This window comes from Daphnia carinata, chromosome 9 (genome assembly GCF_022539665.2).
Source record: "Daphnia carinata strain CSIRO-1 chromosome 9, CSIRO_AGI_Dcar_HiC_V3, whole genome shotgun sequence".
NCBI lineage: Eukaryota > Metazoa > Arthropoda > Branchiopoda > Diplostraca > Daphniidae > Daphnia > Daphnia carinata.
The window spans coordinates 6,477,128-6,503,464 of record NC_081339.1 but is presented as its reverse complement, the minus strand read 5'-3'; the positions used below and the strand labels follow the sequence as shown (position 1 = coordinate 6,503,464).

Genomic DNA, 26,337 nt, shown 5'->3' with positions numbered 1-26,337 from the left:
ATAACCTAAACTTAGACCTACTTATCCTTAACTTAATCTACGTTTATCTATTTCATCTAGACTTATCGTACTACCCCAACTAAACAAAACCAGTGCAGATGCTAAACCATGTGCTGATGCAGTACGTTTTGAGTGCGTAATTGATGAATCTACAATTTGCGAAAGCTAAGAGCACGTGCGTAAGTTCTGAGAATAATTAGACGTGGATTGCAAGCAACAAATCTACACTAGTGCACCGCGTGCAGGTGAAAGAGCTACTGAGCTTCTAGGATCTTTTTTTCTTCTCCCTCTCTCCTTTTTTGTGAATGCCCGAGGTTCTTCATCTGTTTTAGGTCCTTGGAAACAAAAAAAAAAAGGTAACAAAAAAAAAAAAAATCAAAGTAACGTAGGGTCAATCGATGGGGAATGGCTATAACCTGGGGCCCACCTGGAAATAAAACTTTGCCCTTCAACCCATCGACCTTCAGAATTAGGTTCCTCTGCCCTACACTCGACTTCCGGGAAAGCAATAATGTGGCACGTGGCTGCGAGTATTTAAGGCGACGTAGAATGCTAAACCTTCACATTCCTACAAAGTCCTTCCTCGGCATCTGCACAACTATTCGGACACCACCTTCGGACGCTAAGGCTGTTGGGTAACTTGATTCTCAATAATTGGTTGTGTAATGTTTTATTGTGATGCAGTAACTTCGAGTGTATCGTCACTGTGTAAAAGTAAGTTCGTAACCTATGTTAGCAAAAAGTAGATATAGTTAACAATCTGTCTTACCAATAGTATTATTTTCTTTCGAGTAGGTTGGGATGTCAGAAGTATTTTTGTACGGCGCTGATGAAAGGATTACTCCAAGGACCCGTCTAACTGGAACAAGGAGCCGAAGATTGTAATGTTCAACTAATTTGTAAAATTTAATAATATTATCTCACTTCTTCCGTATCAAATTGTTTTCGTTGCAGGCGTTCTGCATCGACAAGCTCCACTTCACAATACGATGTATCTTTTATATTGTGAATAAATGAACAATGGTTGCAGTAAAATTGAATTATACAACGGAACTTTACTAGTAGGCAAAACAACCCTTATGAACTGCAATTGCGAGCATCGAGGTTAGCAATTCATTCGTCTCCAACCAAAAAAGTACATTATGCAGATTATATGTGAAGTTTGGTCCATTCTGTAAAATAAGTAAAATAAATTACTGTTATTACTGCCAATTTTCGTAAAGATTGATACGTGCACCAATATATTAAGTTAATTTACACCATTCTCCATTTTGAAAAAAATTTGTGGAATTATTGGTTATTTAACCACTTAAATTTTGTAATGTTTACCATGATTAATTTGTAGCAACCTATCACAACATTAGTCAAAATACTTGTCCAATTTGAGACGTGGAGCAATATTCATCGCTTGAAGTTCTTGAAAAAGAAGCTTGCAAGCGTATGGAATACGGATGGAAGAAACGGAAGCACTTGATTTGCAATAGTGGCACCAACCAAAATATCCCATGAGACAACACTGATTGCAAACATCAACATCAAACGCATCACTGGATATCATCAATCGCTCCAAGATTAGCATGCTGCAAATAAAAATTCCATCATTAAATTTGGAATAATATCCATTAGCAGTGATGATTTATGCAAACGTAGATCCGTACGCGATGAGACAATCGCGTTCCATTTCACCAAGGCGAAGGCCCCCATCGCGGGCACGACCTTCGGTAGGTTGCCGTGTCAGGACAGCTCGTGGTCCACGCGAACGCGCATGCATCTTATCCATCACCATGTGCTTCAACTTTTGATAGTATACCTAACAATTATTAAGTAAATTAAATCCGTACACAATTATAATACGATCGCGGTTTGCTTATGTACAGGTCCAAAATAAATATAAGCTGTCAGCTGCTCCCCTGTTGTTCCAGAAGTCATACACTCTTTACCCTGATAATTGTATCCATGCTTGATCATTCTTCACTAACATCTTGGACCTATAGTAAAACAATAACATAACTAAATTCCAAATGAATGTTAAAATTCGCACCTTAGATCCGCCAAAAGCGGTACCGTAGTGAAACTTTCCTTCCATGAGCCCCGCTTTTCCAACCAAAAGTTCAATCAGTTTACCGACTGTCTTACGCGATGGAAATCCGTGTGGATTCATGATTACATCAGGACCCGTTAACTCCATGGGCTTGTTGCCATAATAGTCACGGTCGTCAACTGACGTTGGATCATTTTCGGCTTGAATGACCCGGCGAATCATCAAAGCTAAATACATTGCTTTAGCTTTAAAGTTGAAATTGTCCACCTGTGCAAATATGATAATTATGACATTGCACATGGCGTTGGCGCAATTGGCGTTTTCTTTGGACGCCCAAAAAATCGCCTTCGAGGAAGTTTTTGCCCAAATGCCTGCAATAGACAATCCGAAAAGATAATTATGCGCATTGGTATTCAGAATTTTGAAGATGTATTGGATACTTCAATGCTTGCTGTTGAGTAAAGATCGACGCGCGCACACATTCTTCTAAAGAAGGCGCAAATGCCATCACTACACGATCATCGGTGCCAATCATTTGGACTATTTCTTGATCAGCCAAAATCCCCATAGCTTTAAAAACAATGACGACAGGAACATCCTTGAAGTGTTTGAAAGAAAATAAGTCAGTCTAAGCTAACAGAATAACACATCACAATATTACATCCTGAAAACTTTTTTGCATCATACAGTATTTTCCTTTATTCATGATCACATTGCTGCGCGTTTTCGTTCCGTGTGTGATACTGGTTATTTAACACCGTTTTTATCCTGCTCAACAATCATGTGGTTTTTCAACATTTGTTCTTGAATCAATATCACCTAAAATAGACTAGAAAGTTATGAACAAATAGCATTTTACCAACATAGTTTTACCTTTTCATTTCCCTGAAAAATGAAATAACCACCACAATCATATGGATATTCACTTGTTTGCCATTTCTATGGATGAAATACCAGCCAATGTGCAGTTTGAGCTCCTCAACTGATTGGCATTCTTCCATTAGAAATACTGTTGCGTACAACTTTTTGCTGTCCCCTGGTATGCTCGATGTCAACAGTAAATGGAGCTGAATAACTCATGTCCCTTAATCTACATTAATGAGGAGGGAGCAGACGAAACTACTGAATCCAAACAGCATACAGAATAAAGGCTGATACTTCAAAGGATTTTTAAAAATTATTACATGCTGCATGTCTTCTATGGAATTTGGTTTTCCCACTTGAATGTCCAAGTACTTTAAGTAGAATGTTTCATCAGCATGGCTCACTACCTTTTCACTTGTTGATACAATTTTCTTGATGCGCTGTTTAACCAACCCTTAGTTTTTGAAAAACCTGTTACCAACTTTCCTTTTTCCTGTTAATTTGACAAAAAAATTAGCTTCTTCAGTCACAAAGAAAATATTAGAATTACCTCAACAGACTTGATTGGTTCTAATATTTTTTCAAGATCTCCATAAATATCCCTGCGTGATTCTCCCATCTTCTTAGTTTCACAGTTTTTGTCACAATTATCAGCCTTATTATGTCTCGCAGTTCTACCACTTAATCTAATTTTAAAATTTCCGTTGACCTCTAATTTGAATCGTTTCACGAATTACATCGTCCCACAATCTTGTTCTTTCTCAAAATGTTCAGCGGAGCCTTTCAGCCAACGCTTTCCACACGTGGAAGAAACTGGTCCGGAGACGCAACCACTCGACAATCTCTAATCTAGTATGTCAATAGGGTTAAGACCTACCTTCCGACTACGAGGCTGAACACGTGACCAGTTCTCACAACGCTCGCTGCAGCAGCACTCAAATGTGGGCACATTTTGGATTGCAGTTGGCGCCAAAATGGTCAGCCATCTACCGGACGACGAAAAACAACAAGTTCATCACTGTTAAGTTGAATTAAAAGTTGACGTCAAAATGCGCCTATGGACGTGAGTTTAATATTGTAAAATGAAATGGAGTTTTATTAAGTTTTGGTTTCAGACTTTGTTTTTAGAATTCCGAATGTGAATTTTGGCAATTGGTTCTTTTACTTTTTTACATAATAAGCGAGGTAACACAATAATTCTCTGATAAAAAATTGCTTTTAGTCGTAAGTAAATGTGTCAACTGTTTTACTTACATTATTTGTATTTGTCTAACTCGGATGAAATGTACTGAAAATACAAATCTCTAAGTCAGACGCGAGGAGAGAAGGACTTAGGGAGCAATTTCGTATTAACTTAATGAAAGCAACAACAAATCACCTAAAATTTAATTAGTATAGCTTTTTTAACTGCTCGTACGTAATGAAGAAGATCACGTTCCACGGGCCCATTCGCAACCAAGTTGGAATGAAACCACGATAGAGAGCCATAATACCTTCGTGTCGGACGGTCTAGCAATGCAAGGGATTTAGGTTTGAGTTAAATCACAGCGTTATATCCTATACGAAAATACCTGTATGAAGCAATCTACGGTTCCCCGGTAGAGTCTCGATTTATGAAGAGTAAAATCGCTACTCATTCCAAATCCAAACCGTACTCCAGACTTTAGGCGACGCTGGTTCATCAGACGCACCTTATGAGAAGTATTGCTATTTAATGGATGTGTGCAAAAATATTTTGAATTTTTAAAGATTCTTACTCTCACAACGTCAATAGGAGTCGAGGCTATGGCACCGCCCAAACTTGATATGAAGCTTGACCTAGTAATAAAAATGTTGTTAAAACCATAATACCAAAATATTTATCCAGAAAAACTCACACAAAGTGATTAGATACTGTATCACCCATTAAATCGCCCTGTATTAGCCTATGCTTACAGATGTCATAAATGGGCAATTCAACAGCCGTTATCACCGCTGCCCTCTGTGCTGTCGGACCTACACCCTTGAGACATTACAATTAATTTTTGTTTTCTATTGGCAAAAATAAGTAATAACACAAAGAAATGCAATCACGTACTCGCCACAATCCGGATATGCCTTCTTGTCTGTAAACATCTCCAAAACACTCAAACATGGTCTTTTGCTGCAGTGAAGTTGAACAAGCTTGCATTCTGACTTTCAAGACATCTGTTGGGTTAGCAATAGCACTGGAAACCACACCAGCAATGACTCCACAAAAAATGTTTGTCATCATATCTTCAACTTCAGGGTGATCAATCCATTTTTTGAGTGTGTAGTAGATTCCAAACTTGATAGTACCATATGTAGACTGCCTTAGGAGTGCAGGCCAAATGCTGAAAAGGAAAAAGAAAAAAAATTACCCTCTGTGTATCTGTTGTTTTTTTGCATTTGGTTATTTTCTTTAGTTTTATCTGTATTATTTTTGTTTTGTTATTTTCTTTAGATTTTTTTACTGTTATCAAGAAAACTTGATTCTGAAGTACCCTGAATAGAGTGCCCGAACACCTTCTTCCCTTGTGATTCTTGATAATGCATGGAACATGCCATTGTAACGAACAGCAGTGAATCTCCCATCCAACTTCTGGCCCTGTATTTGAAGTCTTGTTTTTGTTGTGTCAATCGGGAATGTACCTAATAAAGAATTTATAATAGAACTAAAATGTAAACAATGTCTCAACATTCTTTGATCAAATACCAAATTCAGCTGTACATGATGAAAATCCTCCATACACAAATGGTCTCCAGTCATGACTATCACCCATGTGAATTTTTGTTAAGGCTGCAGTAATTGTTAACCAAAGGGATCGTGGGGCAAATCCAATTAAGGAAGTTGGTTGGAGTTAGTACAAGAAAAGCTAATCACGAATTGGCTGGTTCTTAATTTATCTATGCATATTTAATCACATGTGAAGGGAAACTGGAAACAACCAATTCTAACCTAATAAATTTAGCCAGGGGAACATAAAATTAATTTGCTGTATAAGACAAATATCCACATTCGCCCACGCCACGTAGAACGTTTAATGATGGGCAAACTCAATATGGCGAGGTTTAACTAAGCTTGTTGATTAAATCCGTATTCCACAAATCCACCGTTCAAACTAGTTTTCTACATAAGAACTATATGTAGAATCACAAACTTTACATGTATGAACTCAATCGTACTTCTGGGGATAATGCCAGGAAGTTATAAATAGGCACTACGATACGATGGCATCACTTTCTTTGAAACTGTAGCGGTACGATACGAGTGCAGACTAGTATGTAATTCATTTATAGTACCGGCGATAAGTGGGCGCCAGCGGAGTATGTAGGAGAAGTCAATGTCAATGTCTTGCCCCCGGTAAATGAATTTTGTCACGTGATTTCCCGTCGTCTGTATTAAGATACCAGCAATACTGCCAAATTTTGGCAATCATAGATTTTTTTTTTCGCTTCTTTGGTTTTTTTCGTGAAACCGGAAGCGGGATCAGATGGAACATGAGAAAATTTCGGTTTTTGCCTCACCCACAGATTAAATGGATATGCATAAAAATAACAGGCATGCAATCATGTACCCAAAAGGATTTAGCATCTCATACAGTGTTAAAATTTATTGACATACAGAAACACATACAATGGATGCCCAAAATTAGTTGACTTGATCTTAGTTGGCTTCTAATGCCCCTTTTCCAGTGCCTGTCCGTGTAAGAAGAATGGGATTAAAAATATGTCCACGATGATTAAAAGTGTAAAAGGATGGACGATTATTCAGATTCATCCAAGTTCTAGAATTAATAAATTTGCATATTTATTCTCATGTAGGAAGATTGAAAAAAAAACATACTTTTTCTGTAGATCAATATTGGACCGAATTTCCTTGAAATCACCTGCAACCATAGTTACTCCATAAACAGTCAGTAACAAGCTGAATATAGTTTGAAGAATAATCTGAGAGAAATATAAACTATTATTTCATTGAAACAACAGGTAAATTTTTTTAGCATACATCAGCGGGAAGTGACGTGAATTCCTGTTCAGTTAGCCGGAGGTATGACCGATCTGTTTAAGGAACAACAAATATTACTTTGTTTTCGCAAACGCTTTCTTCATAACTTACGTTGAGCAGCAGAATAAGCTGCATGTAGAAGTAACAAAATTCCAAAAAGAAAAATATATTTGGCCAGTGAATTTGACATTTCTTCTTCAACTTTAGATGTTTCAATCAAGTTATAATAACCTAACAAACCATGAGCAGTCTGCTTAGCGCTGCCGAAATTTTTCAGAGTTGCACAATTCTAAAACTGTTCAACGTGCAAAATGGAAAATGCCAGAAATATTTTATTTTTCCCTTATATAAATGTTGTAAAAGCAGGAATGTCATGATTTAGTATATTTTTCTAGTTTCATTACGGAGAGTTGAAAACTTTAAACCCTGCTTTTTGCTGCGGGCGATGTTTCTGTTGGACAATCAGAAGACTGGGCCAATGTCGATGTGTTAATTTATTTCATTCGTGATACCTGAATTCAGTTAGAACTTCGGGGTCACGAAGTGTTTTTATTACAATTTTCGGAAAAAAACCTATTCCTTGTATCATTAACTCTATATTTTTCGAAATGGAGGAACTGCAAGGTCCGAATTATGAAGAAATGTCTCTCGGTAAAATTTATCTTTGTGAAATGCACGTGTAATTGTTTGTGTTTCTAATGTAGTATATGAATTTTCCACAGAGGATGTCATCAGAGATATGAAAGCTAAGAAGGCTCTGGTAAGAAAAGTGATTTACATGCACCTAAGAAAGAGGTTAATTGGATGATTATCTCTGTAATTTTAGAAGCAAGAAAATGTGGTAAACAACTCACCTTTCCTCAGGCATAAAGCAAGTTTACAGTATTACAGAAGGCCTTTCAGAGCAGCCATTCAACCAGGACAATTCAACCGCAGTAACTACTTGAAACATATGGCAAAAAAACAAATTCAGCGTGCTCGCAGAACATTAGATTTGAGACAGAGACTGATCGATATCAGAGCTAATAAAAAAGGAATGGATTTAAGAAGTAAACTAGTCGCAAAAATGATAATTGAATTAAGACAACAGGCTACAAAGGCTCAGTCTAGACAAAAATTTCATCCTTTTCCACAGTCAGGACATTCCCTTGGACCCCGATCTGGCCCATGTGGTAAAAAAACACAATGAAATAGTGTTTAAGGATCTATATTTACCATCTTTTCTTATTTTGTAAGGTCCTGTTAGTGGAGTCTCCTCCCGTCCGAAAATTAACACAACTGTGTTATCCCAAGTTGAAAAACTTGTTGGTAAACTTCCATCATGGATGAAAACTGCTGCTTCTTATTTGGTTGACGGAGTAGCGCCACTACAACCCAATCACCCCCGGCCGGCCCGGTTTAGTGCGGCTCCGGTTAGAACGGTTCCGACGGTTTATTCGCCACCAACAAGTAACTTTATAATGGCGAGGAGGCAGCACAGCTCCGTGGCACCCAACCACGTACATCCTTGCTGTCAAGTGTCGCCAACTCAGCAAGACCTTTATCAAACCCATCATTCACCACCTCCTAGTGAAATGCCTCCGCTTGCGTACGAGCCTTTACCGATAATTAGGCAAACCGCCACAATAAATCCTCGTCGCTTTGGTAATAGTTTCTTCATAACTCGTTAAGCTATTGTTTTGATAAGCCGTGGTTTATATTTTTTTGTTTGTTTACAGACATGATTAGAACCTCGGAATTGGAAGAAGACATTGCAATCAGTGTGCTTGATGTTGGTGATGAGCTTCCACGTGTTAAGTTAACTCTTAATGAACGTTTTACCAAGTAAAAGTTACTTGGGTAATGGTTGTTAAATTTCCTTTATTCATTTCCTGACGAGGGTTCTCTTTATTTTCATATTGGATGCCACCCAGAATATTCATTATTCCTTTTTTAAGAATTCATTTTGCCTCAAAATTCTTGTTTGCATAATTGCCATTTCCCCGCCGTGTGAAAATGTTGAATCAAGGAAACTTATATTGAAACTCATTGTGAGAAATTCTCCCGAAGATTATGGAATAAACGAGACTGTTTCTTTTTAAACTGCTAAGTTCTATATATTGAAAAGTTATACCTCTAGTATTTGTACGTCTGTGAATATCGAAGATTAAGATGGGCTAAAGCCGAAATTGGCAAATGATTCTTGGATCCATTCAATGGAGACACCATAACATCATTATCCGGATGAACGAAAAATGCTACCGATTGCCGCGCCAACCGACGACGAATTTCTTCTTCTGGAACTCGCACACGATGAATCTAATAGTGATCTTTCCGTTTTCACAACACTCGTTAAACCTTTTCTACATTTTTAATACCGTTGCAAGATAACGATCAGCTGTCCAAAACTGCAACAGATCTCCCACGTTGACCAAAACCGTCCCTGGAATTGGTGTGGCGGCTACCCATTCACCCCCAGAAAAAACCTGTAACGATAAACGATAGCATTTTAATCATAAGTAGCGTACATTTTATCCCATCGACATACTTCCAATCCTCCGATATCGTCCTGGAATAGTAAAGTAAAGGTGCCATAGTCAGAATGTCTTCCACATCGTTCTACACCTGCTTTGACAGCACTGTCAGCTAGGGACGGATAATAAAGTGTTCGAAATGTCGTGGCATTCTTGTCACTGCCTTGGCACATCATAGTATGACACCGAATAAAATATTCGTCCTCTAAACCTGAAAGTCTTTCGTTTAGTTTTCAAAAACAAACATTAACGTAAACGTCCATGGTGAAATACCTAACGCTTTGGCGAGACATCGGAGCAAGCGATGGGACAGCTTGCACAGTTCCGGTACTAATTCGCTTATTGCTTGTCGGAATTCCGGAAGATGTTCGTCTGGAAAGAAGCTGTCCAAGGAAGTGATGTCGTAGGCTTCGCGTACTTCATGCAAGTTCTTGCTTTCCAATCTGAAATGCAAAAATTTGTTTAAACTAACATACTAAGCCGTTGACATAAATAGTAGAAACAAAGCAGCGTGACATATAAGACGAAAGACTAACACTAAAGCTAGACGAACCATTTGTGCAACTCAAGAACGCGAGACATGGAGCACATCGCGACAGCATTAAGAATTTTAGTGGTCTCACATCTCGTGGCCGGAGCCAAGGTAACCGTTGGTTCTTTGATTCATATCCAAATATTTATGGCCGATTATATGTTGGCACTTGACGGATTTCGGTGCGTGAAAAAAACGGCGGGCAATCTCAAAATATTGCTCCATCTAATCGTGCGTGAAACACGATAACATAATTGCTTATTTTTTTCAATTGTCTTATCAGCAATTAAATGACTAGCATTTTCTCGATTTAAATAATGTGCTCCACCCAAACAGAGCCGGTTGAGAAAGCGTAACCTAATTTAAATAGGTTAACTTTTAAAGGAAAAATTGTAATTATTTACATTTCTTGATCAATGCCGGAGTAACCTTCGTATTGCGTCGAATTACGACGGTAAGCGTCTTTGCAGTCATCTGGTAGTTGGAAAAATGCTTGGGATGCCCTTAGTACTGCATCTACCTGAAAATTAGGGAATGCCAGATCCATAGAAACACGATGAAGCTTGGAAATTTCAATGAAACATTCACAAATACTACATCTCCATCTACCGGCTCAGTTTGGGTTAGCTTTAAACTTAAGTGTTATTTGGTAAATTATCTATTGGCAGGTAAAAACGACAACTTACAGTGTGCTGGTCAATTCCGTGATTTTTAAGGTATACGAATCCGACGTTGGCAAACGCGTCGTCTAGCTCTTTAGATACACGAGTCATCGTTTCTTCTTTGGCCTCCAAGGCATTTTCGAGCCCTAATAAAACAGACAATTAATGAAAAATTCCTTGCACAAATTTTCTGCACTGTAATGTGGTAGTTACCTATGTCAGCTAAATCGATGATTGGAATGGTTTGCTTCATTCTGCACTGTAACGACCACACCTTTCGTTTGAAGTCGTTTCGACACCGTCAAGAAGCGTTGAATTTCGGGAAAAAACTGGTTAAGATCTAGGAATGTTTCTTCTGTAAAAATACCCCCAGACTCAAAGGGTAGAGGCTCAAAAATCGTCGGCCTTCGGCGATCTCCCCTCAAGATGTAGTCCTTAGATTAAAATCTTGTACAAAAATGGTCACTGGGGTAAAAAGCTCAAGGCTTTTCAGCTAGCCTGTAGTCAATCGGCTTCAAATCAGGTGGACTCCAGGTGAAACAATACAATAAAAACTGATGCCAGTCACGTCGTCCTTTCCCCTATCAACTGTTTTATCTTTTTACAGATACCCCTGACCTGATACGACTTATCCACTTCCCTTACTAACACTGGTGTACGTCTGGCAAATGGGCGTTCCTCTCTCAAAATGATTCGATAGAAGAATCCCAAGAGATATGCCGCTGACCAATATTTCTGTGATAACGTAAAGAAATTCCACCCAGAAACTTGTTGGATTACGCCATCTGGAATTTGGGAATTCAACAAACGATGATATAAAAAAAAAACTAAAATAATAAAGTTATCACCACTAAAGGGAAACGTACGATGGCCGGGCCAGCAATCGTCATCAGGTCACAAACTGAAAAAAAAGCCCACCTCTGTCGATTTAATTAGAAGCTAGCTTTTCTCTGGAGTCGTCCACCCAGGGAGGCGCTCCCACCTAATTTGTGGTTGCACTCTTTTGATTTACATGGCCGTTTTCAGGCCATACAAATCCATTTCTGACCTACCCACTAGCTCTTGCAGCACATCCTGTATAATGAATCATTGATTACACTAGTACTGATATTCTATAAACTTATGAAGTTACATACTTAACAGGGAGACATGATTAAACCTTTTCTGGTGTATTAAGACAATTTTTACAGTAACTAACATCTTGGTGATTTTTCAAGCTAAAAATCACCTGCTTAATGATGTTCTTCAGTGTGTTCATAGCCACTAGGTAGAGCATTGACATGAGAGTTGTGGAACAATGATTTTTGTCCATCTCCCCAAGGAAACCTCTGTAAAACAAGGCCAGTTCATGAAAAGCATTACAGATCACAACTATTCATTTTAGACCTTACCTTGTTGCGAATCCTCATGTATTCATAAGGAACAAATGGAGGAGCACTATGAGCTTCAACGTCATCCAAGCCCAAGTAGACATTCAACATACATAGAGCAACACCAGGGAGAGCAACCAAGAAGGTAAGCTTGCGCCACAGCTTCCAACCATCTAAACAATAGAAAGAAGATGGATTTAGAATGACCAGAATACCAAGAGTGTGTTGGGTTCCCAATAGAATACAGCTATTCTAATTAAAAACCCAGTAGTAACACACAAACAAGCAAAATTTAAACCAAAGAAATATTGCAGCTCTATTAATACGAAATAAGTAAATACGGATCTCTCATTTCTCAAACCGTTGCAAACTCGTAAGCACGGTGTACGTGACCAAAAAACAGATGAAGGCTTTGTAAATGAAAAAATGTGCGCTTATATTGCAAATGAATAATTAAATCGTATACCTTGATGGCCAGAAACTGCAGCTTGACCAGAAGCAACTCGGGTTGTGGAAATTGCACGAGAAACAACTTTTCCCAAAACGGAAGCCATTTTTGTCTGTGCTTTTAAGATTGCAGAAGTGAATCCCTTTTACCCACTACCTTCAGGCTCCAGCCAAAGCTTGCAGCACGATTGTCAAATGAGCATCCAAAGAAAAACAATTGAAGCGCAGTTTCTGAAAATTTTAAAACTCAATTTACATGTTTAAAGTTTAAAGAAGATTATTAATTTCTTTTAAATAATTGCTTAAACAATGTTGTGAAATATTTATCGAAGTTTCATTTTCTATTATTTATTGACCAGTGTAGTTGTAGTCCTACAAAGATGGCGGGTTATTTTAAAGCGTAGGAAATACGTTGTGCTATACCAAACGTGCATTTACAGACGTAACCTAGTAGAGACTACTACAATGGCAAATCATTTGTAGGTAACAGATATGCGAGATTTCAAATAGGCCAAGGCTTCTACAGGAAGGTGTTTCTCAGATCCGTCTATCGGTGAAATCAATACACCGTTATCAGCATGTACGAAGAAGGCGATGGATTGGCGAGTGGAACGCCGTCGAACTTCTTCTTCTGGGACCAGGACGCGATGAACCTGCACACAGTTGAAACATGTGGTAGTGGCTTTGCTTTATAGACTCTACAGTTAGCTTAACACACTGTAGCAACATAACGATCAGACGTCCAAAACTGCATGAGATCTCCCAGGTTGACTAAAATTGTTCCTCGAATAGGAGTAGCAGGTATCCATTCTCCTTTAGATAATACCTTTGGTAATTTGAAATGTGTAGCTTTATGGTTAAAATGGTACATCAGTAGCTAGACTATTACTTCTAGTCCACCCATATCATCCTGGAGAAGAAGAGTAATGGCTCCATAATCGGAATGCGCCCCACACCGTACCACCCCGGGCTGGATGTCTGCGTCAGATAACGTGGGGTAGTAAAGCGACCTGAAAATTGTCCGATTCTTTTCTGCTCCGTGGAACATAAACTGATGACGGCTACTAAAGAAATCCTCCTCCAAATCTACAAAGGAATACAGTCGGCTTTTTCAGGTGGACAGTGGTTCAAATGAATCCATTGTTTTACCTAAAGCAAGAGCCATGCATTTTAACAGTCGGGTCGTGAGTTCTCTCAACAACGGAGCCAATTTATTAATAGCTTTACGGAATTCAGGCGTGTGTTCATCCGGATAAATTCCGTCAGGTGAAGCAACATCATATGCCTCTCTTATTTCATGCAGACTGCTGACATCCAAACTAATGAAATGATTAATTAAATTAGTAAAAAGATTTTTAAAAATACAATTATATAAAATTATATAAATTACATTTCTTGGTCTTTCCCTGTGTATCCGTCAGATTCACTGTCAGGTTTACCACATCTGTAAACGTCTTTTATGGCATCCGGTAATTGGAAAAACGATTTGGAAGCTTGAAATACGTCATCGATCTTCCGTTTTCCATCAACAAAAGATTTTAATTTCTTAATGGTAAAGTTAAAAGCGATGATTTACCGTTTGTTGTTCGATGCCGTGATTCTTTAGGTAAACAAATCCAACAGTAGAAAACGCTGAATCCAGTTCGTTGGCTACTCGATCAACGGTACTTTTCCGCGGTTTATCCAAGTGATGCAATCCTGTTAAACAATTCACTGTAGGTACGTATACTCGATGAATTTTAATTCACTTATTTACCTATATCAGCTAGATCGACTATGGGTATATCGTTAGCCATTTCTACTGGTTTGTTTTCAGAATGGCAGCACACGCTGTAAAGCTGATTGGACGAAATGTTTCGAGGAGTCTGGTAAACTACGCACTTGAGCAGAACGTTGTCAGATAACTTGTGGGGATTGGCCTTCAATGTATTTACAGAGTCGCATTCGAACTTGAAGATGTTGGTCTACCCCCAAAAAAGAATCTGATCACTATCGCCTTCTTCCTGTTAAAATGCCCAGGGGCTTTCAGCAGCTGATCAATGTTATCATACAGAGCCCCACTGGAGTTGCTGTTTAAGATGTCCCTTGTACAAAGTTAAAAATGGTTGGCAATAAATCTAATTCGAGACGTGAATCTCGAGTTTGGTTTTTCTCGCCGAATCTCTTCAGAAAGAGTTTATCCAACTGTATTTCAAAAAGATTTCGAAATACGGACGTTTAACAACAGCGAAGATCAATTCAATGCCACCTGGAACGCATGTTTCACTTGTAAGTCGAAGCGATGAGCCGGGATTTGACGTAACTGAGGGCATCCACAGGCTGATGTTTGCCGGAGCCATCCAGCGGAGCAATCATAACATCGTTATCGGGATGGACAAAGAAAGCGATGGATTGGCGAGCAGTCCGACGGCGGATCTCTTCTTCTGGGACCACAACTCGGTGAACCTAGTAGACATTTTCCAATAAATAAAGTGGGGAAAAAAACGCAAGAACGTGAACAAATATTTACAGTGGCGACGTAGCGATCTGATGTCCAGAATTGCATCATGTCACCCAGGTTGATCATGATGGTTCCTGGAATTGGTTTAGCTGGGAACCATTTTCCTTGCGATAGAATCTGTTAGATAGTCAGAGATCAACTGACATTTGAACTTAACCAAACACATTCTATCTTTCATGTACCTCTAATCCGCCCATATCATCTTGAAGGAGAAGAGTAATCGTTCCGTAATCCGAATGCAGACCGCATCTCACCACACCGGCCAGCGTGTCGGTGTCAGCCAACGATGGATAATACAACGTGCGAAAAATTGTTCGATTCTTTTCAGCCGCTTTAAACATGTAACTGTGCCTGTCTCCGAAAAAATTGTTATCCAATCCTGTTATGCAAAATTCTAAATAAGTTCATTAAGCTTAAATGTACAATCAAATTGAATACCTAGAGCTAATGCCATGCAGCTGAGCAAACGGCAGGCGAGTTCACACATTGGAGGGGCTAAATCGTTGATGGCTTGACGGAATTCCGGCGCGTGTTCGTCAGGGTAAAGGCCGTTAGGTGATGCAACATCGTACGACTCTCGAATTTCGTGCCTTGCACTCGTATCTAAACTATCGATTACAGAATGAAAAATTGTTTAAAAAACTGGATAATTTAGGTGAATAAAAGAACTAATTTACATTTCTCCATCTCTTCCGGTGTAGCCGTCGCAATTCTCAACACCGCAACGATAACTTTCCTTAACAGAATCCGGCAGGAAGAAAAACGATTTGGAACGTGAGAATAGATTATCTACCTATGTTTTAAAGGAACAAAAGATCAAATAAGTTAAAAAGGCAAGTGCGGGAGTTTGATTGCTTACCAATTGCTGATCGACTCCATGATTTTTCAGGTAGACGAATCCAACAGTGGAGAAGGCGGAATCGAGTTCTTTCGAAACACGATCCACGACACTTTGATCAATATCCTCAAACTTGGCACTCTGTAATCCTAGACGAAAAGATTTCAATCACGGGAAATGAATGCGAATCAAACTACGTACCCAACTTGTCCAAATCGATGATAGGAATCACGTCCTCCATGTTTTGATGGTAGAATTCGACTGCAGATTCACTGTGTTGCCCTTTTTCCTTCTTCTCTCGAGACACTACGACCCTCCTCTAACCGAATAAAAAAAAAAAACTCGGCGAGATAAAACGTAATAGCTAAGACGGCCACGTGACACTATTTATCAGGGGTTTCATCTCTCGCCCAAGGATATACGTCCTTTTGCTCTTTTAAACGCAGTTGACCTCAACATACGGGGAGACGGATGGCACAGCACAAGGACATTTCTTCAAGACCCTCTGGTGTAGATAACGCACAGCATCCCAGAAAAGTCTTGAGGCAGCGCGATTGAGCGATGATAACTCTTCCCCAAAAAGGGGAATCACTAAGGGAGCCTTTACCTTTAAAGAGTCCAGTCACGTAGACCAATCTGACTCGGAATTAAAGTTTTAAAAGTCTTTGTTTAAAAATACTAGTATGATAGTCAGATTTTTTTCTAAAAAAAAAAAAAAAAAAAAAGAAAAATGTTAGTATTTGTAGGTAGCGGATAGGCGTGTCTTGAGGTAATCCAACGCCCCGACTGGAGGATGATCTTTGGAACCGTTCAACTGCGAAACCATCACATCGTTATCTGGATGAACAAAGAAAGCGATAGATTGGCGAGTTGATTTCCGACGGATCTCTTCTTCTGGCACTAGCACACGATGAACCTTTAAACACAAGCCAATTCAGTAACAAATTCTCATAAAAAGGCGCTCCATTTTATTTTAAAAAATATTACGGTTGCTGTGTAACGGCCGGCAGTCCAGAACTGCATCAGATCTCCGAGATTAACAAGGATCGAACCTGGAATAGGAACAGCAGATATCCATTCAGTTCCAGAAAGCACCTTTTTAAAAACGAAACCCAAATTTAAAGAACAAACGAACGCAAAACACATGAGCTGAATTGAATTTTGTTTACTTCCAATCCACCAACATCGTCTTGCAAAAGTAGTGTGATGGTTCCATAATCCGAATGAGCTCCGCATCTGACTACGCCTGGCTGGATGTGTCTGTCTGCCAAGGAAGGATAATACAAAGTCCGAAAGGTTGTTGCATTCTTCGTCTGATCTTGGAACATGAAACGATGACGATCCACAAAGAAATTTCCATCCAGGCCTGGTGCAATAACTTGAATCATTGATCTAACTCCAGTGTTATTCGCATATTACCTAAGGCGAGAGCCATGCAGGTGAGCAAACGTCTGGTCAATTCAGCGAGTTTCAAAGCCAGTGAGACGACAGCCGACCGGAATTCCGGATTGAATTCCTGTGAAGGGAAAATGCTGGTTGGACTTGTGATGTTGTAAGCTTCTTTGATTTCTTGTAGATCGTTAGTTCCCAGTCTAAAAAGGACAGTAAAAAAAAAGAGATAGGTCAATTCCACTTGTTTTCAAAATGAAACAAAGTACTTGCATTTCTTGATTGATTCCAACGTATCCGTCATTGTTTTGCGAGTGATTACGTCGTGTTTGGTTCTTAATGTCGTCGGGGAATTGGAAAAAATGTTTGGAGGCTTTCAAAACATTGTCAATCTATTTGAAGATTAAGGAAATGAACTCATTTTTCGAGGCAGATTGGTCATATGCACTGTACCGTTGTCTGCTGGATTCCGTGATTTGTCAGGTAGACGAAGCCGACGGTAGAGAATGCCTCGTCCAGCTGTTTCACGACACGATCGGCAATTCCACTTAGATCTACAACATAAAAATTCAGTCATTCTCTATGTTGAATACGTCAAACTGAATTCACTATACGTACCTAAATCGGCCAAATCGACAACCGGAATGGATGCCATGTTCGTTTTTCAACAAGACCAATGGGTTTGTAAAATTCCGAAGAAGAATAGGCCAAGCAAATGAATGACGCCGATGTTCGACACTTTGTTTAATCAAGAGCTACAATAACGAAAACACGCATGTAACCGCTTACCTACCAAGGACAACCTGCAGCTGACGTTTGAAGCAGACAGTGTCGTAATAGGAGAGAGCCGTCAATGCCGATGGCAACAGGCCTTTTATCAACTTGTCAACATTAGTTTAAGCAATTGCTTTTCTTTCGGTACACGCGCGCCCTCTTCTGAACATTTTCAGTACGCATCTGTTTTGAAAAACACGGTGCCTCCCCATCGCCTAATCAAACGCGACAGCAAAAATCACACTTGACTCAAGTTGAGCCACGTGCCGAAATGTTTCGTAACGTAACTGCAGACATTTCATTTCGCTTTCTGATGAACAGTCAATAAAACGTAATCTGAACAATGAAACGCTACGCACGGAACGGTCTAGCTATTTCTTTTACACAGACGGAGGATTAAATCTAGCAACTGGGTAGATCTTAAACTGTCGCTGTTAATCTTAAAGGAATGCCATCCGCCCGTAATTCACCACGAGTATCTGGATTTGTTTTAGCCGACAAGCCGAATGCAACGAGATACGTAATTTCCAACTGATTTTTTTTTTCAAACGAAATTCTTTACAGAAGACTGACGAACCAGACAGGAGGATCATTCAAACCATTCAATAAAAAGTGAGTGTTCAGTTCAATGTCAATCGAATTGCTTCACAGTCACGTTGCACCAACTGATGTTTAGGATCTCACTTAAATTTATGACGTTTTACCGTTTTAATCCGCAAATCAGGAGACATCATAATGCCGACAACTATCAAATGTTGATACATTTACAGCTATCGTCGTTTCTTCGGTTCTCCTAACTCCACCTCCCTGATTTTCGATTGCTCCACCTTCTTTTCCTAGCAACTTTAAAAGCAGTGAAGTTCTCGATAAAAATTGTCATAAACCGACGAGAACCAGTGTAACCGGGTACAGGAATTCTCCACTATCGAAGCCATCACATTTCCAAAAAAATTGGTTCCCAAATTCAAGATCCGCATTTCACTTTTCGATATTCGAATAACATCGCAATAAGCTGAGTATGGCTACAAAAATTCAAATTGCCTATTCGTTGCACACACTGAACGCTCTCTCGACGGTAAGCGGTATACACCAATCACCTAACGCTACCATCTTAATCGACAGTGGTAACACAAAAGATTTTGATCTCATGCAAATGACAGGTATTAGCTATTGCCGTCATGGGCCTTTGTTTGTGGCTGCGCTACGAGTGGGACTTTAAGCATTACGTGTATGAACTGGAAGCCCAGCAAGTGTTATGGACCGGGCCTTACATTCTTATCGCCGCATCCAGTCTAACAATGGCTACGTCCGTCTTGGGCAGCTGGGCAACAGCAATTGAAGATTGTCGATTGATTTCACTAGTACGTTTTTTAAATCCTTCATTTTCTAATCGAATTTTTTCTCTTCAAATCCTATAACTAAAAAAAAAAAAAAAAGAAAAAGGGAAATTGGTTTTGCGGTTGCGCAATTTTTGCCCGTTTTCTTAACGGCTGAAATTTGAAGAAAAAATTTAATTGCAATTATACGTAAAAAAGGTTTTCCCGTCGAAATCCTGTTTGCTAATCTCATACGATTCCTGCAGCCAATCGTCTTTCAAAGTCTGAAACCCCAGTGATGAAAACTAATTCCTTTAAGTTAGTTTATCAGCCGAGATTAATTTTTTTCCAAGCTGTCCGTGGCGGACCCCATGCCCCAAAACTCTGAGTTACAACCTGTCGAAATGTTAAGCAGACCAATCTCTCTGTATCAAATATTTGGTCACCATAACGATTCCATAAGCGAACAACAAAGTCAACTGTTTTTCTATAGTCACCTTTGAGAAATGATTGTTTGTAATCCATTCGCCAATCCTTTCGCCAGTTCGCGCTGGCTAGCGCATCGTCCATCGTTCTGGGAATGGCTGGACTTGCCTACACCCTCAACCATGGAATCTACCACTCGGAGTTGACTCCATGGCTGGAAGAGCGTTTTTGGGTCCTCTTTCACGAGATGGATTACAACGAAAGTTCCGCCCGCATTCTGCGAATTATTCAGGAAAATGTACACACTCTCCATCTAGCATTTGAAAAGAAATTAATTTTTAAATCTAATTGTTTTTAAAAAATCAGATGGAATGTTGCGGACCTTCAGACTGGAAAGATTACCAAACATTCAATAAAGTTCTTCCGGACGAATGTCGTAGTCCTGTGACTGGCAACATAGCAGGAGGTAGCTGTGCGGAAGAATTTGCTCGGTGGATGGAGCCTAGGACCGGGTGGTTATCTGGTATTGCATTATTGCTGGTCGTCATTCAGGTAGCACCTTTGATCTAAAACGAAATAATTCTAAATTGAACTAAATACAAGTCTTGCGTAGATGGGGAGCATATTCATTAGCTTGTGGCTACGCAAACTGATTTTGTTAGAGAGATCAAAAGATAACAGGCCGTATCGTTTAGTCGGCCAACGCACTAAGGTCTGAAGAAAACTGTACATAATTGGGGGAATTGAATTGCTTTTAAACTTTGAATTGCACAATCTAATACACACGTAAAGAATAATCCGAAATCCATTTAATTCCCCGACGTGGGACTCAAAGCAATAATTCATCGTTCCAGTCCGTGATACGGCCTTCTGTGCTCCACTTGGCTTTATTTATTATAAAAAAAAAAAAAAAAAAAAACTAATCTTTGTGGATTAACAATGTTAATGCTTACATCCCACGAATAAAAACGGACCTTTGTCGATGTTTGAGGGACGCCTGAACAAGTAAAACATACCAAAAACGGGACACATCCTGTATACAAAATAATACGTTGTACTATCTTATCTGGCATTCTCATGTGACGACAAATGACGTTTGAATTAGCCAATCCCCTAAAACAAACAATTGATACATGTCCGATATCGAGCTCTTCTCACTTGCCATCCTTGATTGAGATACATTAAAAATTTCTTCAGCATTTCGGCCAATAAAGCCCTTGGATTGTTCGCGTTTTGTTTGTTAAACTCGAACTATTACACAGCTGTTACACAGCTTCCGTTTGGGGGAAGCCACCTCCTTTGGAATAAAAATGACAAAACACTTGTCTATAAAGTAGGACACGCAGAGATCTCTGCAATCAATCCAACGATATAGTATCACGGGAGCGGCCATGATGCGCAAATGTTTCACGTTCTATTATGTTTCCAATGGTGCCGTGAAAAACAGATGGACAACAACTGGGGAATTCATTGTCCTCAGTCACATCCAAAGGGGAGGAGACTGATGGACATGTCATCGCCACGTACGAAATCCTCTCGTTTCACAACCGTAGATGAGAGTATTGGCGCAACACGTCAACGCAGTGAATAACATATCAGTCATGTTGGGATTGACAATCATCAAGAATTCACCAGTTAAAGTTATGATTCTTTTGATTGCCGTGGGATCGTTAGTGATGACAAACGTTTTGTTTATGTCTGCGCTGCCCAGCAAAGCCAATCAATCGACTACCGTTCAACTACGTCGCCAGCAAAATCAGACGAAAACCATTCTCTTATGGAATGGTTCCGGCCGCAAGGAAGTACGGGCCTTCGGATTGGGCTACGAAGCTTTCGTCAATCAAAACTGCACGTACACGCAATGTGACATGACCAACAATCGAGCACAACATCCAATCGAATATTACGACGCTGTCGTCATCGTGTTCAACGACGAATTCACGTCAAACGACGAACTGAGAATGCCAGATTTCAAAAACGGACGCAATCCTAATCAACACGTCGTCTTCTTCACTCAAGAATCACCTGTGGCTTTGAAAGCGTACTACAACATGACTGACCTATCGAACATGTTCAATTGGACAATGACTTACCGACTGAATGCCGATGTTCCTTTCGTCTACGGTCGAATCACGCCGAAAGCAGGTGCTCTCAAACCGGAAGAGATTGTGCGTTACAGGCAACATGCCCGGCGTCCAGGAGGTCCATTGCGCAATAAAACAGCGGCCTGGATGGTGTCGCACTGCGACACGCACAGTCAAAGAGAGACGTACGTCAAAGAGTTGAGTAAATACATAGATGTAGAGATCTACGGTAGATGCGGCAACTTGTCGTGCGCTCTCGACGTCCTGCATCACTCCGATCCGCAGTGTTACGGCATGCTCGAATCCAATTACAAATTCTACTTGTCTTTCGAAAATTCACTTTGTCCAGATTACGTGACCGAGAAATTCTTCAAAATTATGGGTCACCATATCGTTCCCGTCGTGTACGGTGGGGCGGATTACACCAAACACGCACCGCCACATTCGTTCATTGACGCCAGCAAATTCAATAAGCCGAAAGACTTGGCGGCTTACCTGAAACTGCTGGACGCTAATGACACGCTGTACAACGAATATTTTTGGTGGAAAGATCATTATCGCGTCGAATTCAGCGTCAACGACATGTCGCGTCACGGGTTCTGCAATTTATGTCAAAAGCTGCACGAACCTGTCAATGTCAAATCTTATAAGGAATTAGAGTCCGAATGGGGTAACGGTAATCAATGCAAATCGTTCGACCCGTCTACTGTTTCATAATTGTTTTCTGTTTGAATCACGTGAATCACGCAAAATCGAAAACACGAAATGCTATTCTACATTTTTTCCCTTATTTTGATTTCTATTCAAATGTTTCAAAAAATCTGTGGCTAATTTAAATCAATACAATTTTCAAAACGCTATTGGCTTACTTTCTTTCGGAGTGTGGTCTCGGTTATCCCGAAAGGATTCAAAAGGTTCGAGGAGTTGGCGTTGTTACCGCAGGTACATCGTGAAAAAATGACTTTGGCAACAAGCAAAACACAAAAATAAAAGAATCCCGATATGAACGTCAGTATAAATTGATACATTCACTTATGCAAATACCTCAAAGACCGAATATCCCTGATTGTTATTGAGATGTCAATCACTTGCGTCAGCCACTTGCCCATGAATGCGACGATCGGTTGCTGCGACATGAGATGCTACAGTGTCCAGCAACGAAGAGAAAGTGGTGATTTCCAGAAACTCCTGCATCCGTGGCGGACCCAACGCCCCAAAACTTTGAATTACAGCCTGATGAAAGCTTAAAACAGACCAATCTTTCTGTGACAAATATTAAGACCCGATGAGCGAACAACAAAGTCAACTGTTTTATATAGTCACCTTTAACAAATGTTTGTGTATGATCCATTCGCAATCGTTGTGCCAGTTCGCGTCGGATGAAGCCTAGGACGGGATGATTATCTGGTATTGCCTTACTGCTGGTCGTCATTGAAATTGCACCTTGATCTAAAAAAAATTAATTAAAATTAAATTAAATAACAATTTTGCGTAGATGGGGAGCATATTCGTTATCTCGTGACTACGTAAATTGGTTTTGTTAGAGAGATCAAAAAGATAACTGGCCGTATCGTTTAGTCGGCCAACGCACCAACGTCTGAAGAAAACTGTACGTAATTGGGGGAATTGAATTGCTTCTGAACTTTGATTGCACTATCTGATACACACATAAAGAATAATCTGAAATTCATTTGATTCCCCGACGTGGAACTCAAAGCAATAATTCATCGTCCCAGATCGTGTTGCGGCCTTCTTTGCTTCACTTGACTTTATTTGAAAAAAAAAAAATAATCCTTCTGGATTAACAATGTTAATGCTTACATCCAACGAATAAAAATGGACCTTTGGCGATGTTTGAGTGACGCAAAAACAAGTAAAATGTACCGAAAACGGGACACGTCCTATTTCCAAAACAAACGCGTGTACTGTCTCATCTGGCTTTCTTATGTGACGATGAATGTCGTCTGAATTTTTCATTCCCCTAAAACAAACAACAGATCAATTTCCGGTAACGAGTTCTTATCACCTGCAATCCTTGATTTAAGAATACATTTAAAATGTCCTTTAGCATTTCATTCAACTAAGCCCTACCTGTCAATTCGCCTTTTATCTGTTATGCTCCAATTACTACACAGCTGTTAGACAGCCTCAATTGGGGGAACCAACTCCCCTTTGAAATAAAAAGAAAAAAAAAAACCACACACTTGTCGATAAAATAGGACAGGCAGGGATATATGCAACCTATTCAACGACATAGCATCACCCGGACGACCATGATGGGCAAATGTTTCACCTTCTATTAGGTTTTTAATGGTACCGAAAAAAAAACAGATGGACAACAACTGCGAATTCGTTTTCCTCAGTCGCATGGAAAGGGGAGGAGACTGACAGACATGTTTCCGCAGTCGAGATCCTCCCGTTCCACAACCAAATAGGAGAGTATCAGCGCAACACATCAACGCAGTGTGTAACGCATCGATCATGTTGAGACTCGCAATCGTTAAGAAATCACCTGTTAACATAGCGATTCTCTTGATCGTCGTGGGATTGTTAGTCAAGTCAAACATTTTGTTTTGGTCTGCGTTGCCCAGTGATGCCAGTCGATCGACTACCGTCCAACTACGTCGTCAGCAAAATCAGACGAAGTCAAGCGTTTTGTTTTGGTCTACATTGTCCAGTAATGCCAATCAACCAACTACCCTCCAACTACGTCTTCAGCAAAATCAGACGAAAACCACGATGTCAAGCGATTTGCTTTCAACCGCGCTGTCCAGTAATGGCAATCAATCGACTACCGTCCAACTACGTCGCAAGCAAAATCAAACGAAAACCATTCTCGTATGGAATGGTTCCGCCCGCGCCGAAGTCAGCGTTTTCGGTTTGGGCCACAAAGCTTTTATCAACGAAAAGTGTGCGTACACGCAATGCGACATGACAAACAATCGAACGCAACATCCAATCGAGTATTACGACGCTGTTGTCGTCGTGTTCAACGACGAATTCACGTCAAAAGACGAACTGAAAATGCCAGAATTCAAAAACGGACGCAATCCCAATCAACAGGTCGTCTTCTTCACTCAAGAATCACCGTTGACTTTGAAAGCTTACTACAACATGAGTGACCTATCGAACTTGTTCAATTGGACAATGACTTACCGACTGAACGCCGATGTTCCTTTCGTGTACGGTCGGATCACGCCGAAAGCAGGTGCTCTCAAACCGGAAGAGATTGCGCGTTACAGGCAAAATGCCCGGCGTCCAGGAGGTCCGTTGCGCAATAAAACAGTTGCCTGGATGGTGTCGCACTGCCATACGCACAGTCAAAGAGAGACGTACGCCAAAGAGTTAAGGAAATACATAGACGTCGACATCTACGGTAGATGCGGCAACTTGTCGTGCGCTAAACACGACCTGCATACTTCCAGTCCGCAGTGCTACGATATGCTCGAATCCAAATACAAATTCTACTTGTCTTTCGAAAATTCAATTTGTACAGATTACGTGACTGAGAAATTCTTCAAAATTATGGATCACCATATCGTTCCCGTCGTGTACGGCGGGACCGATTACACCAAACACGCACCGCCACATTCGTTCATTGACGCCAGCAAATTCAGTAAGACGAAAGACTTGGCGGCTTACCTGAAACTGTTGGACGCTAACGACGCGCTGTACAACGAATATTTTTGGTGGAAAGATCACTACCGTGTTGAGTACAGCATCAACGATAGGTCGCGTCACGCCTTCTGCGATTTATGCCAAAAGCTGCACGAGCCTGTCAACTTCAAATCTTATAAAGAATTAGTGTCCGAATGGGGTGACGGTAATCAATGCAAACCTTTCGATCCGTCTACGATTTCAAAATGATTTTGGGATTGAATCACGTGAATCACGCAGAACGAAGAGAAGAAATGTTTTTCTACATTTTTCCCCTTATCTTGATTTTTATTCAAATGTTAACAAAAAAAACTTTGACTAACTTAAATCAATAAAATTATCAGAACAATATTGGCTTACTTTCGTTTGGGGTGATGTGGTGGTGTCTGGGTGTGGTCGGTTATCCCGAAAAGGTTCAGAAAGTTACAGGAGTCGACGTTGTTGACCGCACGTACATCGTGAAAAAATTCAAATGACAAAAAGCAAAGCAAAAAAGTAAAAGAACTCAGAGATGTACCTCAGTATAAATTGATATGTTCACTTATGCAAAGAGGTCAAAGATCGAATATCCCTGATTGTTATTGAGCTGTCAGTCACTTGCATCACGTCTACCATTTGACCAGATGGACAGTTCCATCGGATGCTGCGACGTGAGTCGCTAACGTATCCAGCAACGGAGAGAAAGTGGTGGTTTCCAAGAACTCCTGCATCACAGTAAGATGAATAAAAGATGTCGTCCTGACAGATCATTTGCATTTTCACATCAATCACCTATTTACTAATAGCAAAGTTATACTAGTCGCAGAGCTCGTCTTCCATTCCAATTAGCCCGCAATGACGTGCAATGCAAATTCAGTTATGAAAATCAAGCGTGGCCGCGACTCGCTTTTCTCGTTTTTATTCCAAAAAAGATAA

At 40.0% G+C, this 26,337-nt stretch overlaps 11 protein-coding genes and 1 pseudogene across 13 annotated transcripts; 4 read left to right on the top strand and 8 right to left on the bottom strand.

Annotated features, from left to right (window-relative positions):
• Window positions 1-1,138: 1,138 nt before the first annotated feature.
• LOC130697872 (DNA-directed RNA polymerase III subunit RPC2-like) lies at window positions 1,139-2,396 on the bottom strand (annotated as a pseudogene).
• Window positions 2,397-4,149: 1,753 nt separating this feature from the next.
• On the bottom strand, window positions 4,150-6,206 carry LOC130697881 (mitochondrial uncoupling protein Bmcp-like). The gene is made up of 8 exons (XM_057520676.2): window positions 5,865-6,206; window positions 5,622-5,705; window positions 5,410-5,557; window positions 4,983-5,259; window positions 4,783-4,907; window positions 4,663-4,723; window positions 4,477-4,596; window positions 4,150-4,414 (listed from the first exon to the last, which is right to left on the bottom strand). Exons 1-8 carry the CDS (start codon window positions 5,887-5,889, stop codon window positions 4,295-4,297), a joined length of 960 nt encoding a protein of 319 aa, XP_057376659.1. The 5' UTR covers window positions 5,890-6,206; the 3' UTR covers window positions 4,150-4,294.
• Window positions 6,207-6,492: 286 nt separating this feature from the next.
• LOC130697878 (ER membrane protein complex subunit 5-like) lies at window positions 6,493-7,149 on the bottom strand. The gene is made up of 4 exons (XM_057520672.2): window positions 7,026-7,149; window positions 6,915-6,967; window positions 6,753-6,856; window positions 6,493-6,693 (listed from the first exon to the last, which is right to left on the bottom strand). Exons 1-4 carry the CDS (start codon window positions 7,102-7,104, stop codon window positions 6,573-6,575), a joined length of 357 nt encoding a protein of 118 aa, XP_057376655.1. The 5' UTR covers window positions 7,105-7,149; the 3' UTR covers window positions 6,493-6,572.
• A 235-nt stretch (window positions 7,150-7,384) lies between these two features.
• LOC130697865 (uncharacterized) lies at window positions 7,385-8,996 on the top strand. The gene is made up of 5 exons (XM_057520658.1): window positions 7,385-7,565; window positions 7,637-7,674; window positions 7,741-8,086; window positions 8,151-8,558; window positions 8,633-8,996. Exons 1-5 carry the CDS (start codon window positions 7,523-7,525, stop codon window positions 8,740-8,742), a joined length of 945 nt encoding a protein of 314 aa, XP_057376641.1. The 5' UTR covers window positions 7,385-7,522; the 3' UTR covers window positions 8,743-8,996.
• A 26-nt stretch (window positions 8,997-9,022) lies between these two features.
• On the bottom strand, window positions 9,023-11,423 carry LOC130697864 (uncharacterized). Of its 3 annotated transcripts, none has more exons than XM_057520654.2 (7): window positions 10,835-11,423; window positions 10,646-10,767; window positions 10,051-10,184; window positions 9,701-9,870; window positions 9,442-9,638; window positions 9,272-9,379; window positions 9,023-9,212 (listed from the first exon to the last, which is right to left on the bottom strand). In XM_057520654.2, the coding sequence occupies exons 1-7, from the start codon at window positions 10,872-10,874 to the stop codon at window positions 9,030-9,032; spliced, it is 954 nt and encodes a 317-aa protein (XP_057376637.1). In that variant the 5' UTR covers window positions 10,875-11,423; the 3' UTR covers window positions 9,023-9,029. The 3 variants fall into 3 exon arrangements, with proteins under 3 accessions (XP_057376637.1, XP_057376638.1, XP_057376639.1); XM_057520655.2 differs by lacking the exon at window positions 10,051-10,184 and adding an exon at window positions 10,364-10,479 and having other exon boundaries at window positions 10,835-11,422; XM_057520656.2 differs by lacking the exons at window positions 10,646-10,767; window positions 10,835-11,423 and adding an exon at window positions 10,364-10,485.
• Window positions 11,424-11,774: 351 nt separating this feature from the next.
• On the bottom strand, window positions 11,775-12,619 carry LOC130697879 (cytochrome c oxidase subunit 6A, mitochondrial-like). Its single transcript, XM_057520673.2, has 3 exons — window positions 12,458-12,619; window positions 12,013-12,164; window positions 11,775-11,949 (listed from the first exon to the last, which is right to left on the bottom strand). The coding sequence occupies exons 1-3, from the start codon at window positions 12,543-12,545 to the stop codon at window positions 11,854-11,856; spliced, it is 336 nt and encodes a 111-aa protein (XP_057376656.1). The 5' UTR covers window positions 12,546-12,619; the 3' UTR covers window positions 11,775-11,853.
• A 151-nt stretch (window positions 12,620-12,770) lies between these two features.
• LOC130697867 (uncharacterized) lies at window positions 12,771-14,375 on the bottom strand. The gene is made up of 7 exons (XM_057520660.2): window positions 14,195-14,375; window positions 14,015-14,136; window positions 13,829-13,950; window positions 13,588-13,757; window positions 13,328-13,524; window positions 13,157-13,264; window positions 12,771-13,091 (listed from the first exon to the last, which is right to left on the bottom strand). The coding sequence occupies exons 1-7, from the start codon at window positions 14,232-14,234 to the stop codon at window positions 12,912-12,914; spliced, it is 939 nt and encodes a 312-aa protein (XP_057376643.1). The 5' UTR covers window positions 14,235-14,375; the 3' UTR covers window positions 12,771-12,911.
• A 233-nt stretch (window positions 14,376-14,608) lies between these two features.
• On the bottom strand, window positions 14,609-16,288 carry LOC130697866 (uncharacterized). The gene is made up of 7 exons (XM_057520659.2): window positions 15,978-16,288; window positions 15,798-15,925; window positions 15,616-15,731; window positions 15,377-15,546; window positions 15,121-15,317; window positions 14,948-15,055; window positions 14,609-14,883 (listed from the first exon to the last, which is right to left on the bottom strand). The coding sequence occupies exons 1-7, from the start codon at window positions 16,015-16,017 to the stop codon at window positions 14,701-14,703; spliced, it is 942 nt and encodes a 313-aa protein (XP_057376642.1). The 5' UTR covers window positions 16,018-16,288; the 3' UTR covers window positions 14,609-14,700.
• Window positions 16,289-16,423: 135 nt separating this feature from the next.
• Window positions 16,424-17,931, bottom strand: LOC130697868 (uncharacterized). Its single transcript, XM_057520661.2, has 7 exons — window positions 17,784-17,931; window positions 17,619-17,719; window positions 17,439-17,557; window positions 17,196-17,368; window positions 16,946-17,142; window positions 16,764-16,871; window positions 16,424-16,692 (listed from the first exon to the last, which is right to left on the bottom strand). The coding sequence occupies exons 1-7, from the start codon at window positions 17,818-17,820 to the stop codon at window positions 16,510-16,512; spliced, it is 918 nt and encodes a 305-aa protein (XP_057376644.1). The 5' UTR covers window positions 17,821-17,931; the 3' UTR covers window positions 16,424-16,509.
• A 902-nt stretch (window positions 17,932-18,833) lies between these two features.
• On the top strand, window positions 18,834-20,440 carry LOC130697873 (tetraspanin-2A-like). Its single transcript, XM_057520666.2, has 5 exons — window positions 18,834-19,014; window positions 19,100-19,300; window positions 19,800-19,979; window positions 20,048-20,233; window positions 20,295-20,440. The coding sequence occupies exons 1-5, from the start codon at window positions 18,958-18,960 to the stop codon at window positions 20,397-20,399; spliced, it is 729 nt and encodes a 242-aa protein (XP_057376649.1). The 5' UTR covers window positions 18,834-18,957; the 3' UTR covers window positions 20,400-20,440.
• Window positions 20,441-21,330: 890 nt separating this feature from the next.
• LOC130697861 (alpha-(1,3)-fucosyltransferase C-like) lies at window positions 21,331-22,484 on the top strand. The gene has a single exon (XM_057520651.2). It carries the CDS (start codon window positions 21,358-21,360, stop codon window positions 22,480-22,482), a length of 1,125 nt encoding a protein of 374 aa, XP_057376634.2. The 5' UTR covers window positions 21,331-21,357; the 3' UTR covers window positions 22,483-22,484.
• A 1,723-nt stretch (window positions 22,485-24,207) lies between these two features.
• LOC130697858 (alpha-(1,3)-fucosyltransferase C-like) lies at window positions 24,208-25,690 on the top strand. Its single transcript, XM_057520647.2, has one exon. It carries the CDS (start codon window positions 24,247-24,249, stop codon window positions 25,630-25,632), a length of 1,386 nt encoding a protein of 461 aa, XP_057376630.1. The 5' UTR covers window positions 24,208-24,246; the 3' UTR covers window positions 25,633-25,690.
• Window positions 25,691-26,337: the final 647 nt, after the last annotated feature.